The 18,204-nt window shown below is 47.0% G+C and overlaps 1 protein-coding gene across 1 annotated transcript in view; it reads left to right on the forward strand.

Annotated features, from left to right (window-relative positions):
* Positions 1–6,310: 6,310 nt before the first annotated feature.
* LOC130110855 (mitogen-activated protein kinase 11-like) overlaps positions 6,311–18,204 on the forward strand; it is a 29,016-nt gene continuing 17,122 nt past the window's right edge. The window contains 2 exon segments of the mRNA XM_056278064.1: positions 6,311–6,453; positions 6,456–6,516. Of these exon segments, the coding sequence (XP_056134039.1) occupies positions 6,405–6,453; positions 6,456–6,516 (110 nt within the window). The 5' untranslated portion in view covers positions 6,311–6,404.

The following is an 18,204-nucleotide window of genomic DNA, read 5'->3' on the forward strand; positions in this document are numbered from 1 at the left end:
TCTCTGCGGGTGGGAAGCCGGATGTGGGTGTGTGTCCTGGTCGCTGCACTAGCGCCTCCTCTGGTCGGTCGGGGCACCTGTTTGGGGGGGAGAACTGGGGGGAATAGCGTGATCCTCCCACACGCTACGTCCCCCTGGTGAAACTCCTCACCGTCAGGTGAAAAGAAGCGGCTGGCGACTCCACATGTATGGGAGGAAGCATGTGGTAGTCTGCAGCCCTCCACGGATCGGCAGAGGGGCTGGAGCAGCAACTGGGACGGCTCGGAAGAGTGGGGTAATTGGCCAGATACAATTGGGGTGAAAAAGGGGGGGGCATTTTTCAGCATAAAATGAGATACATCCGACAGCCACTTAGAGGGAGAGAATCTATGCATTTTCTTACATCTGGGTGAAAACTCATTACATCAACCCAATCCAAATTGCCTTATGTCATACAAGACCATCAAATACAGGGGGACCTATGTGAACGTAGGCAACACACGTGGCATCCAGCGCATTACACCGATAACATGTGAGGTAAGTAGAAAGGCGACATGTTGGTATTAGCCAGCCAAACTCTCTGGGTGGACTTGTGAGAAGCTGGGACGAGATGTTCTACCACAGCATTCTTGAAAGATTGCCCCACTGGACTTCTTTCATGCTGTAGTAACCGATCTTGTCTCGGACTTCACACCTGGACTTGCCTTGGTCTTGGATAGTAAGGACTAGTGACAATGTTTTCAAGACCAGTCGGATACAAGACCTTAATTTACTTTTTTTCCCCCATCCATCCATCCATCCATCCATCCATCCATCCATCCATCCATCCATCCATCCAGCCATCTATTATCCAAACTGCTTATCCTGCTCCCAGGGTCATGGGGATGCTGGAGCCTATCCCGGCAGTCATTGGGCAGCAGGTAGGGAGACACCCTGGACATCCCGCCAGGCCATCACAGGGCCCACGCTCACACACACACACACATTCACACCTAGGGACAATTTATATGGTGGGGGTGGGGGGGTGGTGACCCCCCCCCCATTTTTAAAATGAATATCAAACTTCCCTTGAGATCAATAAAGTGCAAATCCAATCTGCAGTAATTTTATCCTTTTTGATTATTGTTAATTTATACCTGTGGAACATTGAAAAACTGGAATCTGAAAAGTTTATGCCTGTGTGACTGAGAGGGAATCCTGGCAACATTTTATCGAGGTCTGGGTTAAGGAGTGAATCTATCCCTTTGTGATGAAATGTCTCAGTGTGTTTAAAAGAAGCGATCCCTCTTGTCTTCTAATTCAGCACATCCCGTCATGGAGACCACCAAGGACTGGACCACTGCCCACATCAAGACCTCAGCTCCTCCAATTGGCAAGATTTCTGTCGCCTCTCTTGAGCCCTCCATCCCAACACCACCTCCCACCTACATGCCAGCAGAAAGGTCCCGTTCAATGTCCTCAGCGGGCGGGATGACATCATCAGCTGTCACGTCCACCGAGGGGCGTTCTAGATCAACTTTGAGTACAGGAAGTCACCCATATATTCCCAGTAAGTATCTTGCAAGTTGCTAGAACAAAGTCTCTGTAAGCCACGGCTTGGCTCGGCTTCAGAAATGTCCTCTTTGTCTTAGATCAGTCTTTGCTGCGTTATGGTTGACCTCGAGAAACTTGGGAGACTTTGTTGGATCTTTTTGCTCGCTGTCGTTTTTGAGTCCATATTCTGAAAATTTCAATCTCTTCTCGGACCTCACCGCATAATGACTTGGACTGACTCGGTCTTGGACAGTGAGGACTTGTGATCATCGGTTAGGTACAGGACCTTAATTCACTTTTCTTTTCTTTTTTCAAAACGAATAATCAAACTTCCCCTGAGAAGATCAGCAATGTGCAATCTAATCTGCGTTAATTTTATCCTTTTTGATTATTGTTATAGGTCAGAAATTTAGGTAGCAGTTTAGTTCTCTGGTTTATCTGACCTGAGCACTGGTGATGTCAGAGCAAAAAAAGAAGACAAAAAAGAAAAGAAAAGTGGAACAACAAATGATTCACACTCATGTTTAGAAAGGAAAAGTGTTTCTTTACACATCGGTGCATATTTGGGTATATAATTATGTGAATTGTGCTAGTCTTTCCTTTTGCATTCATTTTAGCAATATGTGAAGTTTAAAAGTTATATCATCCATTTTTTTCACCAACCAGCTTAGCAGCACAACATTAGCTTGCTCAAAAAATGCTGCAGGGAAGAACGAGACACCGAACAGCATCCCTTTTTTTCCCCTTTGTCAACAGCATGAAACCATGACATAGGAAGTAGGACATTTCCAATTGAAATACGTGAGTTTGGGCTTGCCTATAACACGGTGTAAAACCTGTTGAATGGAGGCTGGAATAACTGGAACAACAGGGAACACACAATCAGCTGGCAGAATTGAAAACCAGGGGTGCTGGTGGTACCTGAGGACTTGATTGAGAACCACTGCACTGCAGTATTCCGTCCATCCAATATCCAAACCGCTTATCCTGCTCTCAGGGTTGCAGGGATGCTGGAGCCCATCCCAGCAGTTAGGGAGCGGCAGGCGGGGAGACACTCTGGACAGGCCTGTACTGTAGTATTCATGAAAAAAACAACAAAACAAGCAAACAATGAATCAGTTTCATCTCTTGAATGTTTTATAAATGGTGCTGTCCTTCTCCACAAACAGAGAGCTTTTCCCCTTATTAGAAAAATGCCCTCATCCAGATGATGTGGGGCCTGATAAATCAGTTTTCCCTCTCCTCATCTGTCATGTTGTTCAACACCTCAGCCAGTAGGCACGCTCATGGATCTTTATACAGTGGTGAGGCACCGTGCGGAGAAGACCGTTCTGTTTCCACACATACGGATTCCCTTCCGTGCATTTGACTTTAAAGTTGGTGTTTTCATTTTCTTCTAATTTGTCATCAAGTTTTACAAAATAAGCAAAAAATAAATAAATATATATAAAAAGACCATTCAGCAATGGAAGGGGAAAGTGAAACTAAAGTTGACACGAACGTGCCTGGAAAGGTTTTTATTAATACTGGTGAAATATGCTACACTGTGATGCCCTGAGAGGCCGGAAGCGAAAGAAACCCTATATGGGGTGGAGACCGGCTCTGAATAGAGCAGCACCAGCGTTAACTTAGCGTTAACAAAGCCGAGGACCAAGTGACTCTCTGAGCAGTTAAACTGAACACAAACCGACCCCAAAGTTGACCTTCTGTCACAGCAAAAGGTTTGCTACTGGACTGAGTGTCCTTTGATAGAATTTGTGACACCGGCTGCAACCCTTGACCCCGTACGTCACAGAGAAACAGGCCCGGTACCTGCAGCCTTCCAGTGGAGCGGTGAGTTGCAATCAAGCTCGAGATTTGTTCATTGTTAGCCGAGGAAGTTTGATAATAATAAACATCCACCCATTATCCAAACCGCTTATCCTTACTCAGGGTCGCAGGGATGCTGGAGACTATCCCGGCAGTCACTGGGCGGCAGGCGGGGAGACACCCTGGACAGGCCGCCAATCCATCACAGCCCCCCCCCCACCCCCGACACACACTAGGGACAATTTAGTATGGCCAATTCACCTGACCTACATGTCTTTGGACTGTGGGGGAAACCGGAGCATCCGGAGGAAACCCACGCAGACACGGGGAGAACATGCAAACTCCACACAGAGGACGACCCCCAAGATGGGACTACCCCGGGGCTCAAACCCAGGACCTTCTTGCTGTGAGGCGACTGCGCTAACCACTGCGCACCGTGATGCTAATAAACAGATGTAAAACAAAATGAAAAAGAGTTAGCGCTGTCATTGGCTACTATTAGCACTATACAGTCAAACTTCAGGATGCTCTGTTAATTATAAATTATTATGATTATTATTGTTGTACAACAACAGCAATCATAATGTAAACTACTAATAAGACACGTTAGCTCCTAGCTAACAGGTCTGACCCTTTAGCCGAGCGGTTAGTGATGCCGCCTTGCGGTGCAGTACACCCCGTATCGAATCCCGCACCGGGCAACAAAATAACCGGTTACATTGGTGGCAGCGTGGGATCCGGAAGTGTACGGATCCTCAGAAGTCTCTTCGGAGCGCGGGAAGAACAAAGCGCCAGGGCGCGCTTCCGGGAGGGTGACGACCGTAAACTACCAATAAGACCCGTTAGCCCCCTAGCTAACGGGTCTGACCCCTTTAGCCGAGCGGTTAGTGACGTCGCCTTGTGGTGCAGTACACCCCGTATCGAATCCCGCACCGGGCGAAAAAATAACACACTAGTTACGTATATGATAAACCAACCAGTAGAGGGCGCCCGCCCTTTAGAAGGCCAACGTTCTTCCACAAAACTAGTGGCGCCTTCGCCTCACCGCTGTGGAGATTGTTTACTGGGATATTTCCGGTTGTGTTGCACAACTGGCTCCTCCGCGGAGCGGCGGAGGTGTGACTTCATCACAAGAGAGTCTCCGGGTCAGAACGCGGGTTCTGAAAGCCAGACAGGTCTGCACCTGCTAAAGCTGCCTTTGACACTTAGTGAAGATTGGCAACCCCCCATCCCTCACGACACGTGAATGTCGTTTTGTTGTTGTGGGTGTTGCTGTAACATAGTCAAGACAAGATTTTACTGATAGGACCTTTACCACGAAAAGAAACGGGGAGAAGGGAGAGGCCGAGAGGGAGACACGGGGAGATGAGCGAAAGAGAGAACGGGAGTGTGTATGTGTGTGAGAGTGAGTGAGCGAGAGAGAGAGAAAGAGAACGACAGATCGAGAGAGGAAAGAGAAAACGATAGGAGGGGGAGAGAGATAAAGGGAATGAGTAAGGGAGAGAGAGAGAGAGAGAGAGAGAGAGAGAGAGAGAGAGAGAGAGAGAAGAGAGAGAGAGAGAGAGAGAGAGAGAGAGAATGACAGATGGAGAGAGGAAAGAGAAAATGATGGAAGGGGGAGGGATAAAGGAATGAAAGGAGAAAGGAGAGAGAGAGAGAGAGAGAGAGAGAGAGAGAGAGGAGAGAGAGAGAGAGAGAGAGAGAGAGAGAGAGAGAGCGACAGATTGAGAGAGAGGAAAGGGAAAATGTTGGAGGGGGAGAGATAAAGGGAATGAAAGGAGAAAGGAGAGAGAGAGAGAGAGAAAGACACAGATCGAGAGAGGAAAGAGAAACCGATAGGAGGGGGAGAGAGATAAAGGAATGAGTAAGGGAGAAAGGAGAGAGAGAGAGAGAGAGAGAGCGACAGATCGAGAGAGGAAAGGGAAATGTTGGGAGGGGAGAGAGATGAAGGAATGAAAGGAGAAAGGAGAGAGAGAGAGAGCGAGCGACAGATTGAGAGAGAGGAAAGAGAAAACGATGGGAGGGGAGAGAGATAAAGGGAATGAAAGGAGAAAGGAGTGAGAGAGAGAGAGAAAACGACAGATCGAGAGAGGAAAGAGAAAACGATGGGAGGGGAGAGAGATGAAGGAATGAAAGGAGAAAGGAGAGAGAGAGAGAGCGACAGATTGAGAGAGAGGAAAGGGAAAATGTTGCGAGGGGGAGAGAGATGAAGGGAATGAAAGGAGAAAGGAGAAAGGAGAGAGAGAGAGAGAGAGAGAGAGGAAGAGAGAGAGAGAGAGAGAGAGAGAGAGAGAGAGAGAGAGAGAGAGAGAGAGAGCGCGACAGATTGAGAGAGAGGAAAGGGAAAATGTTGGGAGGGGAGAGAGATGAAGGGAATGAAAGGAGAAAGGAGAAAGGAGAGAGAGGAGAGAGAGGAGAGAGAGAGAGAGGAGAGAGAGAGAGAGCGGACAGATTGAGAGAGAGGAAAGGGAAAATGTTGGGAGGGAGGAGAGAGATGAAGGAATGAAAGGAGAAAGGGGAAAGGAGAAAGGAGAGAGAGAGAGAGAGAGATGAGAGAGAGAGAGCGACAGATTGAGAGAGAGGAAAGGGAGAGAGATGAGGGGAATGAATGGTGTGGGTGAGAGAGAGAGAGAGAGAGGAGAGAGAGAGAGAGAGAGAGAGAGAGAGGAGAGAGAGAGAGAGAGAGAGAGAGAGAGAGCGCCCAGAGAGAGAGACAAGAAAACAACAGCTCGAGAGAGGAAAGAGACGGAAAGAGAAACTGAAACTCCCTGGGAGGGAGGGAGGGAGGGAGGGAGGGCGAGATAAAGGGAATGCGAAAGGAGGAGAGAGAAAACGGCAGACGGAGAGAGAGAGGAAATGGAAAACGATGGGAGGGGGAGAGAGATGAAGGGAATGTGTGAGTGAGACGGAGAGAGAGAGAGAGGAGAGAAGAAGAAGAAAGGCGGGAGGGGGAGGGGGGAAGGGGGGGGGATAGAAACCGGCCGGCGGATCTCCTCCGTGCAGTTCGCGTGCCATTCAGTCGTGCGCGCAGCGTTCACAGTCCGGTCCTGTCCGCGGTGCTGTGACATTGGTTCCGGGCGGAGATGTCGGCCAGACCGGGTTATTATCGGCAGGAGCTGAACAAGACCGTATGGAGGTTCCCGAGCGGTACCAGAACCTGACTCCAGTCGGCTCGGGGGCCTACGGCTCCGCTTGGTGAGTACAGACCATCATGGGGGAGGGGGGGGGAGGGAGGGCGAGGCTCCGGTACCATTCATGTACCCTCACAATAAATCACATCATGCTCAGTCTCCCCCCCCCCCAAGTCGGGCAGAACTGCTCCCTGAGTGACGGGTTGGTGCAGCTTTTAGTTTTGTTTGTTTGGTCCATGCAGAAGAAAGGCTCTGTCCTCATAGGGAGAGATGATACTATGAGTGTTACATTGTTGGCGTTGGTACATTTTCCCTTTATTTTATTTTATTTTTGCTTTTAAGGATCGGCACCTTACACGCCGCGTCAGGGCTCCCACGAAACCGACGAGCCAATAAACACAAATGGCAACGGCGACTGGCGTCATCGATAAAGGCGGAGGAGGAGGAGAGACGGTGTGCAGAACGCGATCTTCTCCTTCTCCTCCTCGTCCGGGAGAAGAGACGAGCGAGACGGCGTAATTCCACCCCCCCCAGACTCGTTCCCCTCCTCCGCTTTTTTTTCCCCTGGTTGTTGGCCTTGTTGCTGCTCGTTCGTGCATTTATCTCAGCCCCCCGAGTCTGGAGCTCGGACGGACACGATAACGCGGAGCGCGTCGCGTCTGGAGAGGATGGGTGTTGTGCCACATCTCGCATCCCCCTGCAGAGCGTGTGTCGCCGAGACACGATCCCACCGGGCTTGATGCGAGGCGTTCTGGCTCGGGAGGAGACTTTCGCAACACGGCGCGACGGACAACACGAAGTTGATCAGGCCTATTATAGCGATGTGATTTGCCTGACGTGTGAAACCACACACGGTGGTTCGCCCTGTGTGTTGCTCTGCGTGTTAATTTAACAAGCTGCAGAGGAGCACACAAGCCAATTAAGTCGTCCTAATTTGGTCGTGAAACCGCGCGGACGATCCGAAAATACACATTCAATTAAATAATTATTTAATGTCGATTAAGATCAACATGTTGCTATTTTTCACTTCTCCTTCTTCTTCTTCTACTTCCGGCTGCTCCCGTTAGGGGTCGCCACAACGGATCATACGTTTCCATCTCTTCCTGTCCTCTGCGTCTTCCTCTGTCACACCACCACTGCATGTCCTCCCTCACCACATCCATAAACCTCCTCTTTCGCCTTCCTCTTCTCCTCTTCCCTGGCAGCTCCATATTCAGCATCCTTCTCCCAATATACCCAGCATCTCTCCTCCACACATGTCCAAACCATCTCAATCTCGCCTCTCTTGCTTTGTCTCCAAACCGTCCAACCTGAGCAGTCCCTCTAATATACTCGTTCCTAATCCTGTCCTTCTTCGTCACTCCCAGTGAAAATCTTATCATCTTCAACTCTGCCACCTCCAGCTCCACCTCCTGTCTTTTCATCAGTGCCACTGTCTCCAAACCATACAACATAGCTGGTCTCACAACCATCATGTAAACCTTCCCTTTAACTCTTGCTGGTACCCTTCTGTCACAAATCACTCCTGACACTCTTCTCCACGCCTGCACTCTCTTTTTCACCCTTCGTCTGCACTCCCCATTACTTTGGACAGTCGACCCCAACTATTTAAACTCATATGCCTTCATCACCTCTGCATCCTCACCATTGCACTGTCCTCCCTTGGTTCACACATAGGTATTCCATCTTGCTCCGACCGACTTTCATTCCTCTTCTCTCCAGTGCATACCTCCACCTCTCCAGGCTCTCCTCAACCTGCACCCTACTCTCACGACAGATTTTTCCTTTCCTTAAGTGAAATGAAATGTAATAACCGAGGTCTGTTTTAAGTGGGATACAAGGGTTACATATTCTAAAGGGGATACAACATTTGGCACATGAAGGGCAAACCTGCCTCTTCTGGGATCCTTCAGGGAAGATACTTTAGCTCTCTTCGAAAGTAGACCAGCATCCAATTTGCAGATGCCAACATCAAAATTAAAAACACTGGAAACTCAGCAGCTGATTTTCTTCATTGGACCCCCCCCCCCCCAACACATTGACCTCCCCATTCCACCAGTTCCCTATTTCTCCACCTCTCCCTTTCACCTCCGCACCCGACTCAATAACTCAGTATTGAATTCAAAGAAAGTTGAATCGGTTCATCTGGAAAAAACGTTTATTGAGAGAGAAACGTCTCATCACTCATCTAACTGACTTCTTCAGTCTCAACTGACGGCCAGTATCCTCACCCTTATAAACAATACGACATAATGACCGAAAACAATGGCCAGTTTCATATGCAAATGGGCATGACCATTAACTAGAGTTCAATGGCCATGTGGACTATTCACACAGGATTTGGGAATGTTTGCAATCACAGCATTGTAAGATGGTGACAGATGTACACTTAGCCCCCCTCCCCCCCATCCCTCGGTTCAGGGACGACCGTCCCCTCTTCACATAGATGGCTTCTTTGACTGCACGTTCAAACCAGCGTTCCTCCCTATCCAGGATGAGCACACCCTCATCCTTGAGAGAGTGGCCACCGGCCTGTAGATGGTGTAGAATGTGGAGTCCTGGCCTGACGCGTTAGCTCTCCTGTGTTGTGTCATCCTCTTGGCCAGCGTCTGTTCGGTTTCCCCGATGTACAAGTCACAGCAATCCTCCTGGCACTTAACAGCGTACACTATGTTGCTCTGTTTGTGCCGGGGGACCTGATCCTTGGGGTGGACCAACTTCTGGCACAGCGTGTTTTGGGGTTTGAAAGCAAGCGTGATGTGGTGTTTGTATGGAAAATATGCATCTCGACTGTTGCGCCACTCCTGCCACATACAGAATCACCACCGTTATGATTAGACAGCTGTTGTCCTTCCCCTCTCTTCGATCGGCTGGTACACTGTTTGGGCGTCTTCCCAGCCTTGACAAACGCCCAGTTAAGATAACCACACTTAACCAGGGCCTGTTAAATGTGGGATTTCTCCTCTTCCTCGGCCACTGTGTCAATGGGGACATTGTCAGCTCGGTGGTACAGCGTCCTGGTGACTCTAGTCTGTGCTCCAGTGGATGATGAGAGTCAAACCTTAAGTACTGGTCAGTATGTGTTGGTTTATGGTAAACATCAACAATCAAAATGTCCCCCATCACCAATTGCAATTTCCCAGCGTAAGAAGACTAATCTGTCATTTTTCACATCCTCCCTGGTGAGCTTGATGTGGTTGCCCGCAGAGTTAATGTGGTCGATGAAATGTGCTACATCCTGAGATTTAATTTTAACACCAGGTGTCAGTGTAAAGGGTCACCATCTTCCAATGCCGTGATTGCAAACATTCCCAAATCCTCTGTGAATAGTACACATGGCCGTTGAAACTCTAGTTAATGGTCACGGCAATCTGCATATGAAACCGATCCTTGTTTTTGGTCGTTATGCAGCTGTGTTGTTTATAAGGGTGGGACGCCTGCAGTCAGTTGAGACTGAAGAGGTCACTTAGATGAGTGATGAGACGTACCCGTCAATAAACGTTGTGTCCAGATGAACTGATTCAACCTTCCTGTGAGTTTCTTACCTGGATTATTGAGCATGCTTGAAGCCAGTATTGAATTGTTTTAATTTTCAATCAAACCAGCCAATCAGACTTCATTGGCTGCATATATTAAAATGCAGCGCGTTTCACTGTACAAGTGAAAGCACACAAATAAAAAAGAACGTAACGATAACATGGAATTAGAATTAAATAAATATTTTTGGACCGTCTGTCTTGTTCGGCGAGGCGTTTTTGTGATGAGGACCACTGTCCTTCACTTAGCCATCAATAGAATAGAACAGAATAGAATGACTTCATTTTCCCAAAGGGAATCTCATATGTATTTGCCAGTTTGAAGCAGATAAAAATATATGATTGTAACAAATTATACTTTTAATTATAATTATAACTCATACACTATAGTTATACTAATTGTATTCTACTATACTAGCTAGGGGTGTAAGAAAACATCGATACACTCGAGTATCACGATATTATCGTTTGTGATACTGTCTCGATTCTCGAAGCCACGGTATCGATTTTAAATTATTTACATGTGAAGGTTCGTGACAAACATTTTGTGTTGTGTGCAACCCCACGACCGCTAGATAACAGCGTTGTAATCTATCTTCAGCCATTTGACTCTTCCACTCCAACCCAACAACGTAAACTGAAACAGGAAGTAGCATAAGCTCAAGGAACACAGGCCTATGTATCGCCTCTCTTACAGTATTGCAATACATCGCGATATATTGAATCGTAACCGCTGTATCGTGACATGTATCGTATTGCCAAATTCTCGCCAGTACACAGCCCTAATACTTGCACAGGCGTAACGAGTCAGCGCCGGGCCCCGATGCAAAACGGGCCTGCCCATCACAGTCACACGTAACATGACGTCGTGTCAGTAGCGAATGAAAGAAGTGAAAGAACGCCGCTTTAAAACGACCAGCAACAGTGAAATGCACTGCACAGTTGACGCCCAAGGGTGCTTTCACACTAAGCACACGGGCCCGGATCCGAGTACACTTGACACCAAAGTCGAGTTCTTTTGAGTCGTGTGAACACTGTGTACCGTACCCGGGCACAGATCAACAAACTGTGCCCGAGTCCACGTGAAAAGGTGGTCTCGAGTACGGTTAATGTGTACGCGGGTACGGGTAACATCAGATGTGAAAACAACTGTACCAAAACACAGATACGGGGGTGTCCGGGTGGCGTGGCAGTCTATTCCGTTGCCTACCATCATGGGGATCGGCGGTTTGAATCCCCGTGTTACTTCCGGCTTGGTCGGTGTCCCTACAGACACAATTGGTCGTGTCTGCGGGTGGGAAGCCGGATGTGGGTATGTGTCCTGGTCGCTGCACTAGCGCCTCCTCCGGTCGGTCGGGGTGCTGGGGTGCACACGGGCATACTTTGCACATTTTTGTACAAGAGGGCCAAGAACTAAAGATTAACCACTGTTTGAATGACTATTGGGCGGCACGGTGGTGCAGTGGTTAGCGCGGTCACTTCACAACAAGAAGGTCCTGGGTTCAAGCTCCGGGGTAGTCCAACCTTGGGGGTCGTCTTCTGTGTGGAGTTTGCGTGTTCTCCCCGTGTCTGCATGGGTTTCCTCCTGGTGCTCCGGTTTCCTCCCACAGTCCAAAGACATGCAGGTGTGTGTGTGTGTGTGGGCCCTGTGATGGCGTGGCAGCCTGTCCAGGGTGTCTCCTCGCCTGCCGCCCAATGACTGTTGGGATCGGCTCCAGCATCCCCGTAACCCTGAGAGCAGGATAAGCGGTTTTGGATAATGGATGGATGGATGGATGGATGGATGGATGAACATACCGAGTCTAGATCTTTGACACGATAGTGGCGAGATAAAGAGGGGTCCGTGTGTGCGGGCCCTAAACTGCTGTGAGCCCCAGTGCAGCTGCAATACCTGTATATATGGTAGTTTCACCTCTGTATACTCATGTATGTCCAATGTACTAATAGGGTTTTCTTCGTGGCGAGGGGCAAAGACGTGATGAAGGAGAAGGCACAAATCACCAGCTTCACTTCTCTCCACAGACTGATGAAATGCGTACAGGAGCGGCACAGACAACTGCACTGTCGCCATGCTGCACTCTGACAAATTCGGCACCGTTCTGTTTTATCTGAACTGCGTGGAGCGAGACGCCGGCAGGTTTACAGCTGTGAGTCCCACCGTGGCCAGCTGTGATAGAAATACACACACTCCCCTTCAACCGTACAATCCAAGCTTACATCGATGGCTGTGTTCTGTGTGAGAAAGAAGGACGCTGTCGGCATACAAACTTCATTTTAACAGTTTTTTTTTATCGCTCAGCTGAGTCAACGGGCAAGACGAATCCTGTAACGACTCTAGAATGACTCTTCTGTTTGGTTTTAAAAGATCCAGACTCCTCACGTGTAACAGGGACGATGGGTTCTCCTGATCTAAAAGGTGAAGGGTTACTGCTGGTGTAGGACATTGGATGAAGGTCTGGAGCGTTTATTAATCAATAAAGACAGCCCATATCCCAAGAAAACCACCCCTAGTTTAGTTTAATTAGTTAAGTTTAATCTCATTTATTTTAGTTGTCAAGTTCAGTTGATATTAGTTTAGTTTAACGTAGTTAAGTTTAGTCTCGTTTAGCTCAGTTTAGTTTAGTTTATTTCAGTTTATATTAGTTTAGTTTAATTTAGATAAGTTTAGTCTCGTTTAGTTCAGTTTAGTTTAGTTCAGTTTAGTTCAGTTTATATTAGTTTAGTTTAATTTAGTTAAGTTTAGTCCCGTTTAGTTCAGTTTAGTTTAGTTTATATTATTTAGTTTAGTTTAATTTAGTTAAGTTCAGTTTAGTTTAGTTCAGTTTATATTAGTTCAGTTTAGTTAAATTTAGTTTAGTTTAGTCCCGTTTAGTTCAGTTCAGTTCAGTTTAGTTTAGTTTAATTCAGTTTAGTTTAGTCTCATTCAGTTTAGTTTAGTTCAGTTTGGTTTAGTTCAGTTCAGTTTAGTTTAGTTCAGTTTAGTTCAGCTTATATAGTTTGGTTTGGTTTGGTTTAGTTTAGTTCAGTTCAGTTTAGTCTCGTTCATTTTAGTTCAGTTCAGTTTATATGAGTTTAGTTTGGTTTAGTTCAGTTCAGTTCAGTTTAGTTCAGTCTATATTAGTTCAGTTCAGTCTAGTTTAGTTCAGTTTATATTAGTTTAGTTTGGTTTAGCTTAATTTAGTTTAGTTCAGTTCAGTTTATATTAGCTTAGTTTAGTTTGGGTTGGTTTAGCTTAATTTAGTTCAGTTTAGTTTAGTTTGTTCAGTTTAGTTCGGTTTGGCTTAATTTAGTTCAGTTTGGTTTACCTTAGTTTAGTTCCGCCTCACTTAATTTAGTTTAGTTGAGTTTGAGTTCAGTTTGGTTCAGTTTAGTTTAGTCTAATTTAATTTAGTACAGTTTAGTTTAGTCTAGTCTCATTTAATTTAGTACAGTTTAATTTAGTTTAGTTTAATTCAGTTTAGCCTAACTTAGTACCATTTATTCTATTTTTAGTTATTATACTTAGTACGATTTATTTAATTTTTTTGTTATTATAGTTTAGTTTAGTTATGTTAGTTCAGTTCAGTGTACCTTAGTTCCATTTACTTTATTTTTAGTTATTATAGTTTAGTTTAGTTTACTTTAGTTCAGTTCAGTTTAGCTTCGCTCCATTAACTTATTTTTAGTTAATTTAGTTTAGTTCTGTTTAATTCCACGGTGACTAAGCTACAGGAGTGCGTGGACACAAACATGGAAGTGAAACAAAAGTGAATGTTCAGACATAAAAAACACAGAAGTGATAACACCACAGTGATGAAACAATGAGGCACAATTGCAGCAACACAGAGGATGTACCGGAAACTGCTGAAAAATGAAGGCACAGTTGTGAAGATGAGCTACAGTTGAGGAAAAAAACAAATGCAGCAGTGCTTCTGTTCTAGTCGGAGTCTTAAGCATGGTCACTGATGAAGCTTTAGCCTCTGTCGCTGGACGACAGGCCACATGAGTATCTGGGGTCAGAGGTGGAGGGCTTCTGGAAAGACTTTGGTAAAACGGGATTCACTTTGTGTTAGAGAGAAAGAATGTTCGCCAACCACCCCCGAGAGCAACGCCGCACATGAATATAAAGCACGAAGTGGGTTTCATGCACATTACACTTCACCCAAAACAGCCGACAAACAGAAAACCGCATTCGTGTACAAAGTATTTCCAGGTTCCAAAACATGTTAATTGCAAACAAATTGAGGAACAAGGACATTACTGAGGAAATGACTGACCTCCCAGATCCTTACTCCATCCTTGACAACACTAGAACCAAATCTTAATTTAACCATCTCTAATCTAATACCTAAACACAACCATTCTTAACCTTATACCTCAACTTAGCCATCTCTAGTGTAACAGTATTAAAGAAGATGATTTGAATACGTGTACTCAACTTTATCCTGATTCATAAATACATGAAATACACTGTATGCATGCGACCGAACGTGACTTAATAAGTTGACATGTAGTCTTGTGGGGCCAGCTGTATATTTGTACATACGTGTATTCTGCATCCGGTGTGGGAAGATGGTGGCGCGAATCCACGTTTGTGGCGGCCTCACCCAGTATTGTCCACGTAGTGTCTTTGTCCACTTCTGCGTCTAAGTTTGTGTCTTCTTTTGATGGCTGGGAGAGCTGGCGCTGGATTGGCTGGGAGAGCTTGGTCTGCTGCATCTCATGGGCCCAGGGACCACGGCCCTGCCTGGAGTTGCACCCGAGGAGGTAACCCTGAGGGCGGTCTGACAGCACGCAGAAGCGGGGCAGGCTAAGCTAACTGCTAGCCCATGCAGACCAGCAGTTTCAATAACACCGAGGGTGGTCTGGCGGCGGCCTCACCTGGCGTTGACTGTGTTTTTTGTGTCGTCGTGTGGAGTGCAGGAAGGTGTGTCAAAGGTGTCTGGCTGGGAGAGCTGGCATAGTATCGGCTGGGGGAGCCTGGTCTGCTACGTCTGGTGGGCCCAGGGACCATGGCCCTGCCTGGAACTGCACTCAAGGAGGCAGCACTGAGGGCAGTGTGACAGGACGCGGAAGCGTGGCAGGCTAAGCTAACTGCTAGCACATGCAGACTTGCAGTTCTGACAGTCATCCTGGCTGCTGTTTTTTCCCTTGGACAGTGATTTTTTTGTTTTTAGGTTGGATATATGTGTTAGTTTGGATACGTGTGTTAGTTTGGATACGTGTGTTAGTTTGGATATGTGTGTTAGTTTGGATACGTGTGTTAGTTTGGGTATGTGTTCTTGTAGTTTTTGGATATGTGCTTTTGTCTTTGTGTTGCACTGCTGTGGGCCAGGGGAAGCGATATTTCATTTCATTTCATGTACCCAAGTACACTTGCATATATATGAAATGAAACGACAAATAAAGTGCTCCTGAGTCCCGATTGCTCATCCTGAAGTGGCCTCGTCACGTCCGGCCCTGCGAGACGAGCTGACATGCATCACATCCATGCGACAGAACGGTAGCAAATGTTTAACATGTTTTAGGAAGTGCAAATAAATTGCATACTAACGTTTTGTCTCTAAGACTGGGTTGCATTGGAATATAGGGACAACCTCACCACAGCTTGTAAAGATGGCGGCTGTGACTTTGACCATGGCTCGTCACCGCTGCACAAAGGTGTTTGTGCTGGAAAACTCCCTCTGAGATGTTGTCGACGCTTGTATCTTCTCCCACCGTGACATCTGTAATGGAGTTATTTGTTGTATTTGATGTTGGCAGAGCACATGTTCATATCCTGTGCTCCGTGACCTCCCCTGAGGGAGGCCAGCGGCAAACAGGGATCTTATACAGTGTACGGTATTATTTTCCTTGTTACTGGAATCCGTAGCTTTACATCACTAAAATCAATCAGACTCCAACGGAGTCAATGTTCCTGTTGTCTACAGAACAAGAGAAGACCCACTTGCATTTCGTGCATTTCTGCAGAATTCTTCTTTTTGTCATCGCTAACTCGCAGGCCTGCCTCTTCACTATACCACTTTAGTTACTGCAACCACCTATCAAGCTGCAGTCCTTGTACTCACATAGCTAATAAAACCGATCCTTCCTTCCCATTACTATTGGACTCGCCCCCGTATACGATGTCAATATAACTGCCCCCGGTCACGGGAGGAGCGCGTGTGATTTATCGGAGGGTTGCATTTCGGTGTAACAGCTCAATTAGGAGGCTTACAGGCCTTCGCAGGGTTCATGTTAATGTCTGAGAGACACGTCGCAGCCCCTCGGACACAGCAGATTAGACAAACTGCAGGCTCAGATGGTTTCAGACAGTCATCCAGGCCCTCGCAGCGTCTGTTACCTGCTGATGGAGGCCAAACACACTGCGTAGGCTGGACACGGACAAAGCCTTGACTACCCGACAGGCTGATAACCAAGAGATGATGGCGTGTGTTTGAGTCCAGAGCACAGGTTCATTAAGATTTCCCAGATGCAAGTTGGGAAAGTTCAGAATCTGCATGACAGCCGAGTGGATTGGCAGCATTTATGAAATCCTCCACAGAGACCGAAGTTGCTGAATTATGTCTGTCTGTCTCACCTTTCATCCGCCTGTCTCACCTTTCATCCGTCTGTCTCTCTTTCCATCCATCTGTCTCTCTTTCCATTCGTCTTGCCTTTCATCCATCTGTCTGTCTCTTTCCATCCGTCTGGCTGTCTCTCTTTCCGTCCGTCTCTCTCGCCTTTCATCCGTCTGCCTGTCTCTCTTCTTGTCAACCTGTCTTGCCTTTCATCCGTCTGTCTGTCTTTCTTTTCATGCGTTTGTCTGTTTCTCTTTCCGTCCATCTGTCTCTCTTTCCGTCCATCTGTCTCGCCTTTCATCCGTCTGTCGCTCTTTCCATCTATCTGTTTCGCCTTTCATCCGTCCATTTCTCTTTCTGTCCATCTGTCTGTCTGTCTCTCTTTCTGTCCATCTATCTCGCCTTTCATCCGTCTGGCTGTCTCTCTTTCCGTCCGTCTCTCTCGCCTTTCATCTGTGTCTGTCTCTCTTCTTGTCAATCTGTCTTGCCTTTCATCCATCTGTCTGTCTCTCTTCTTGTCAACCTGTCTTGCCTTTCATCCGTCTGTCTGTCTTTCTTTTCCTTCGTTCGTCTGTTTCTCTTTCCGTCCATCTGTCTCGCCTTTCATCCATCTGTCTGTCTCTTTCCATCCATCTGTCTGTCTCTCTTTCCGTCCATCTGTCTCGCCTTTCATCCGTCTGTCTCTTTCCATCTATCTGTTTCGCCTTTCATCCGCCCATTTCTCTTTCTGTCCATCTGTCTGTCTGTCTCTCTTTCTGTCCATCTGTCTCGCCTTTCATCTGTCTGGCTGCCTCTCTTTCCGTCCGTCTCTCTCGCCTTTCATCCGTCTGTCTGTCTCTCTTCTTGTCAACCTGTCTTGCCTTTCATCCGTCTGTCTGTCTTTCTTTTCATTCGTTTGTCTGTCTCTCTTTCCGTCCACCCGTCTCGCCTTTCATCCATCTGTCCATCTCTCTTTCCATCCATCTGTGTGTCTGTCTCTCTTCCCGTCTGTCTGTCTCGCCTTTCATCCGTCTGTCCGTCATGTCTCTCTCTCCATCTGTCTGTCTGTATGTCTCTCTTCTCTTCCTCTCTCTCTTTTTCACACACACACACACACACACACACACACACACACACACACACACACACACACACACACACACACACACACACACACACACACACACACACACACACACACACACACACATCACTACGCCCTACATTGTTAACATTGATCGTCGTTCCTTTGTCCCCGGCTTTCTCATGGGGAGACTGACGGATGAGTAAAAGGCCGGGGGCCGGGGTGAGACTGGGGGGTCAGGGGACGGAGGGCCGTTTGTTTTTGGTCAGGAATTTGGGGTGGGTGGGCGTCGGGGGTTGTTATTGGTGGTATTATTGGTGATCGCTCCATGGAAGTCTACCTCTGGAAGCACAGGCCAAAGCTGCACTCGTTATGGACCCCTGTGAACCATAACTTTCTGATGGCTGGGGTCAAGGGTCAAACAAGCTCATATAATGTACTAGAGATAATAAAAAACACCCCTGAGAGAAGGAAACTGGGAATGTGTGTGTGTGTGTGTGTGTGTGAGAGAGAGAAAGAGAGAGAGCAAAAGAAATATTGGCATACTGTTGAAGATATGTCCGAGCGAGAAACAAGAGCGGTAGAGAAAGAGAATCATTGTTCATATACTTTTA

Source organism: Lampris incognitus, chromosome 3 (assembly GCF_029633865.1).
Source record: "Lampris incognitus isolate fLamInc1 chromosome 3, fLamInc1.hap2, whole genome shotgun sequence".
Classification (NCBI taxonomy): Eukaryota; Metazoa; Chordata; class Actinopteri; order Lampriformes; family Lampridae; genus Lampris; species Lampris incognitus.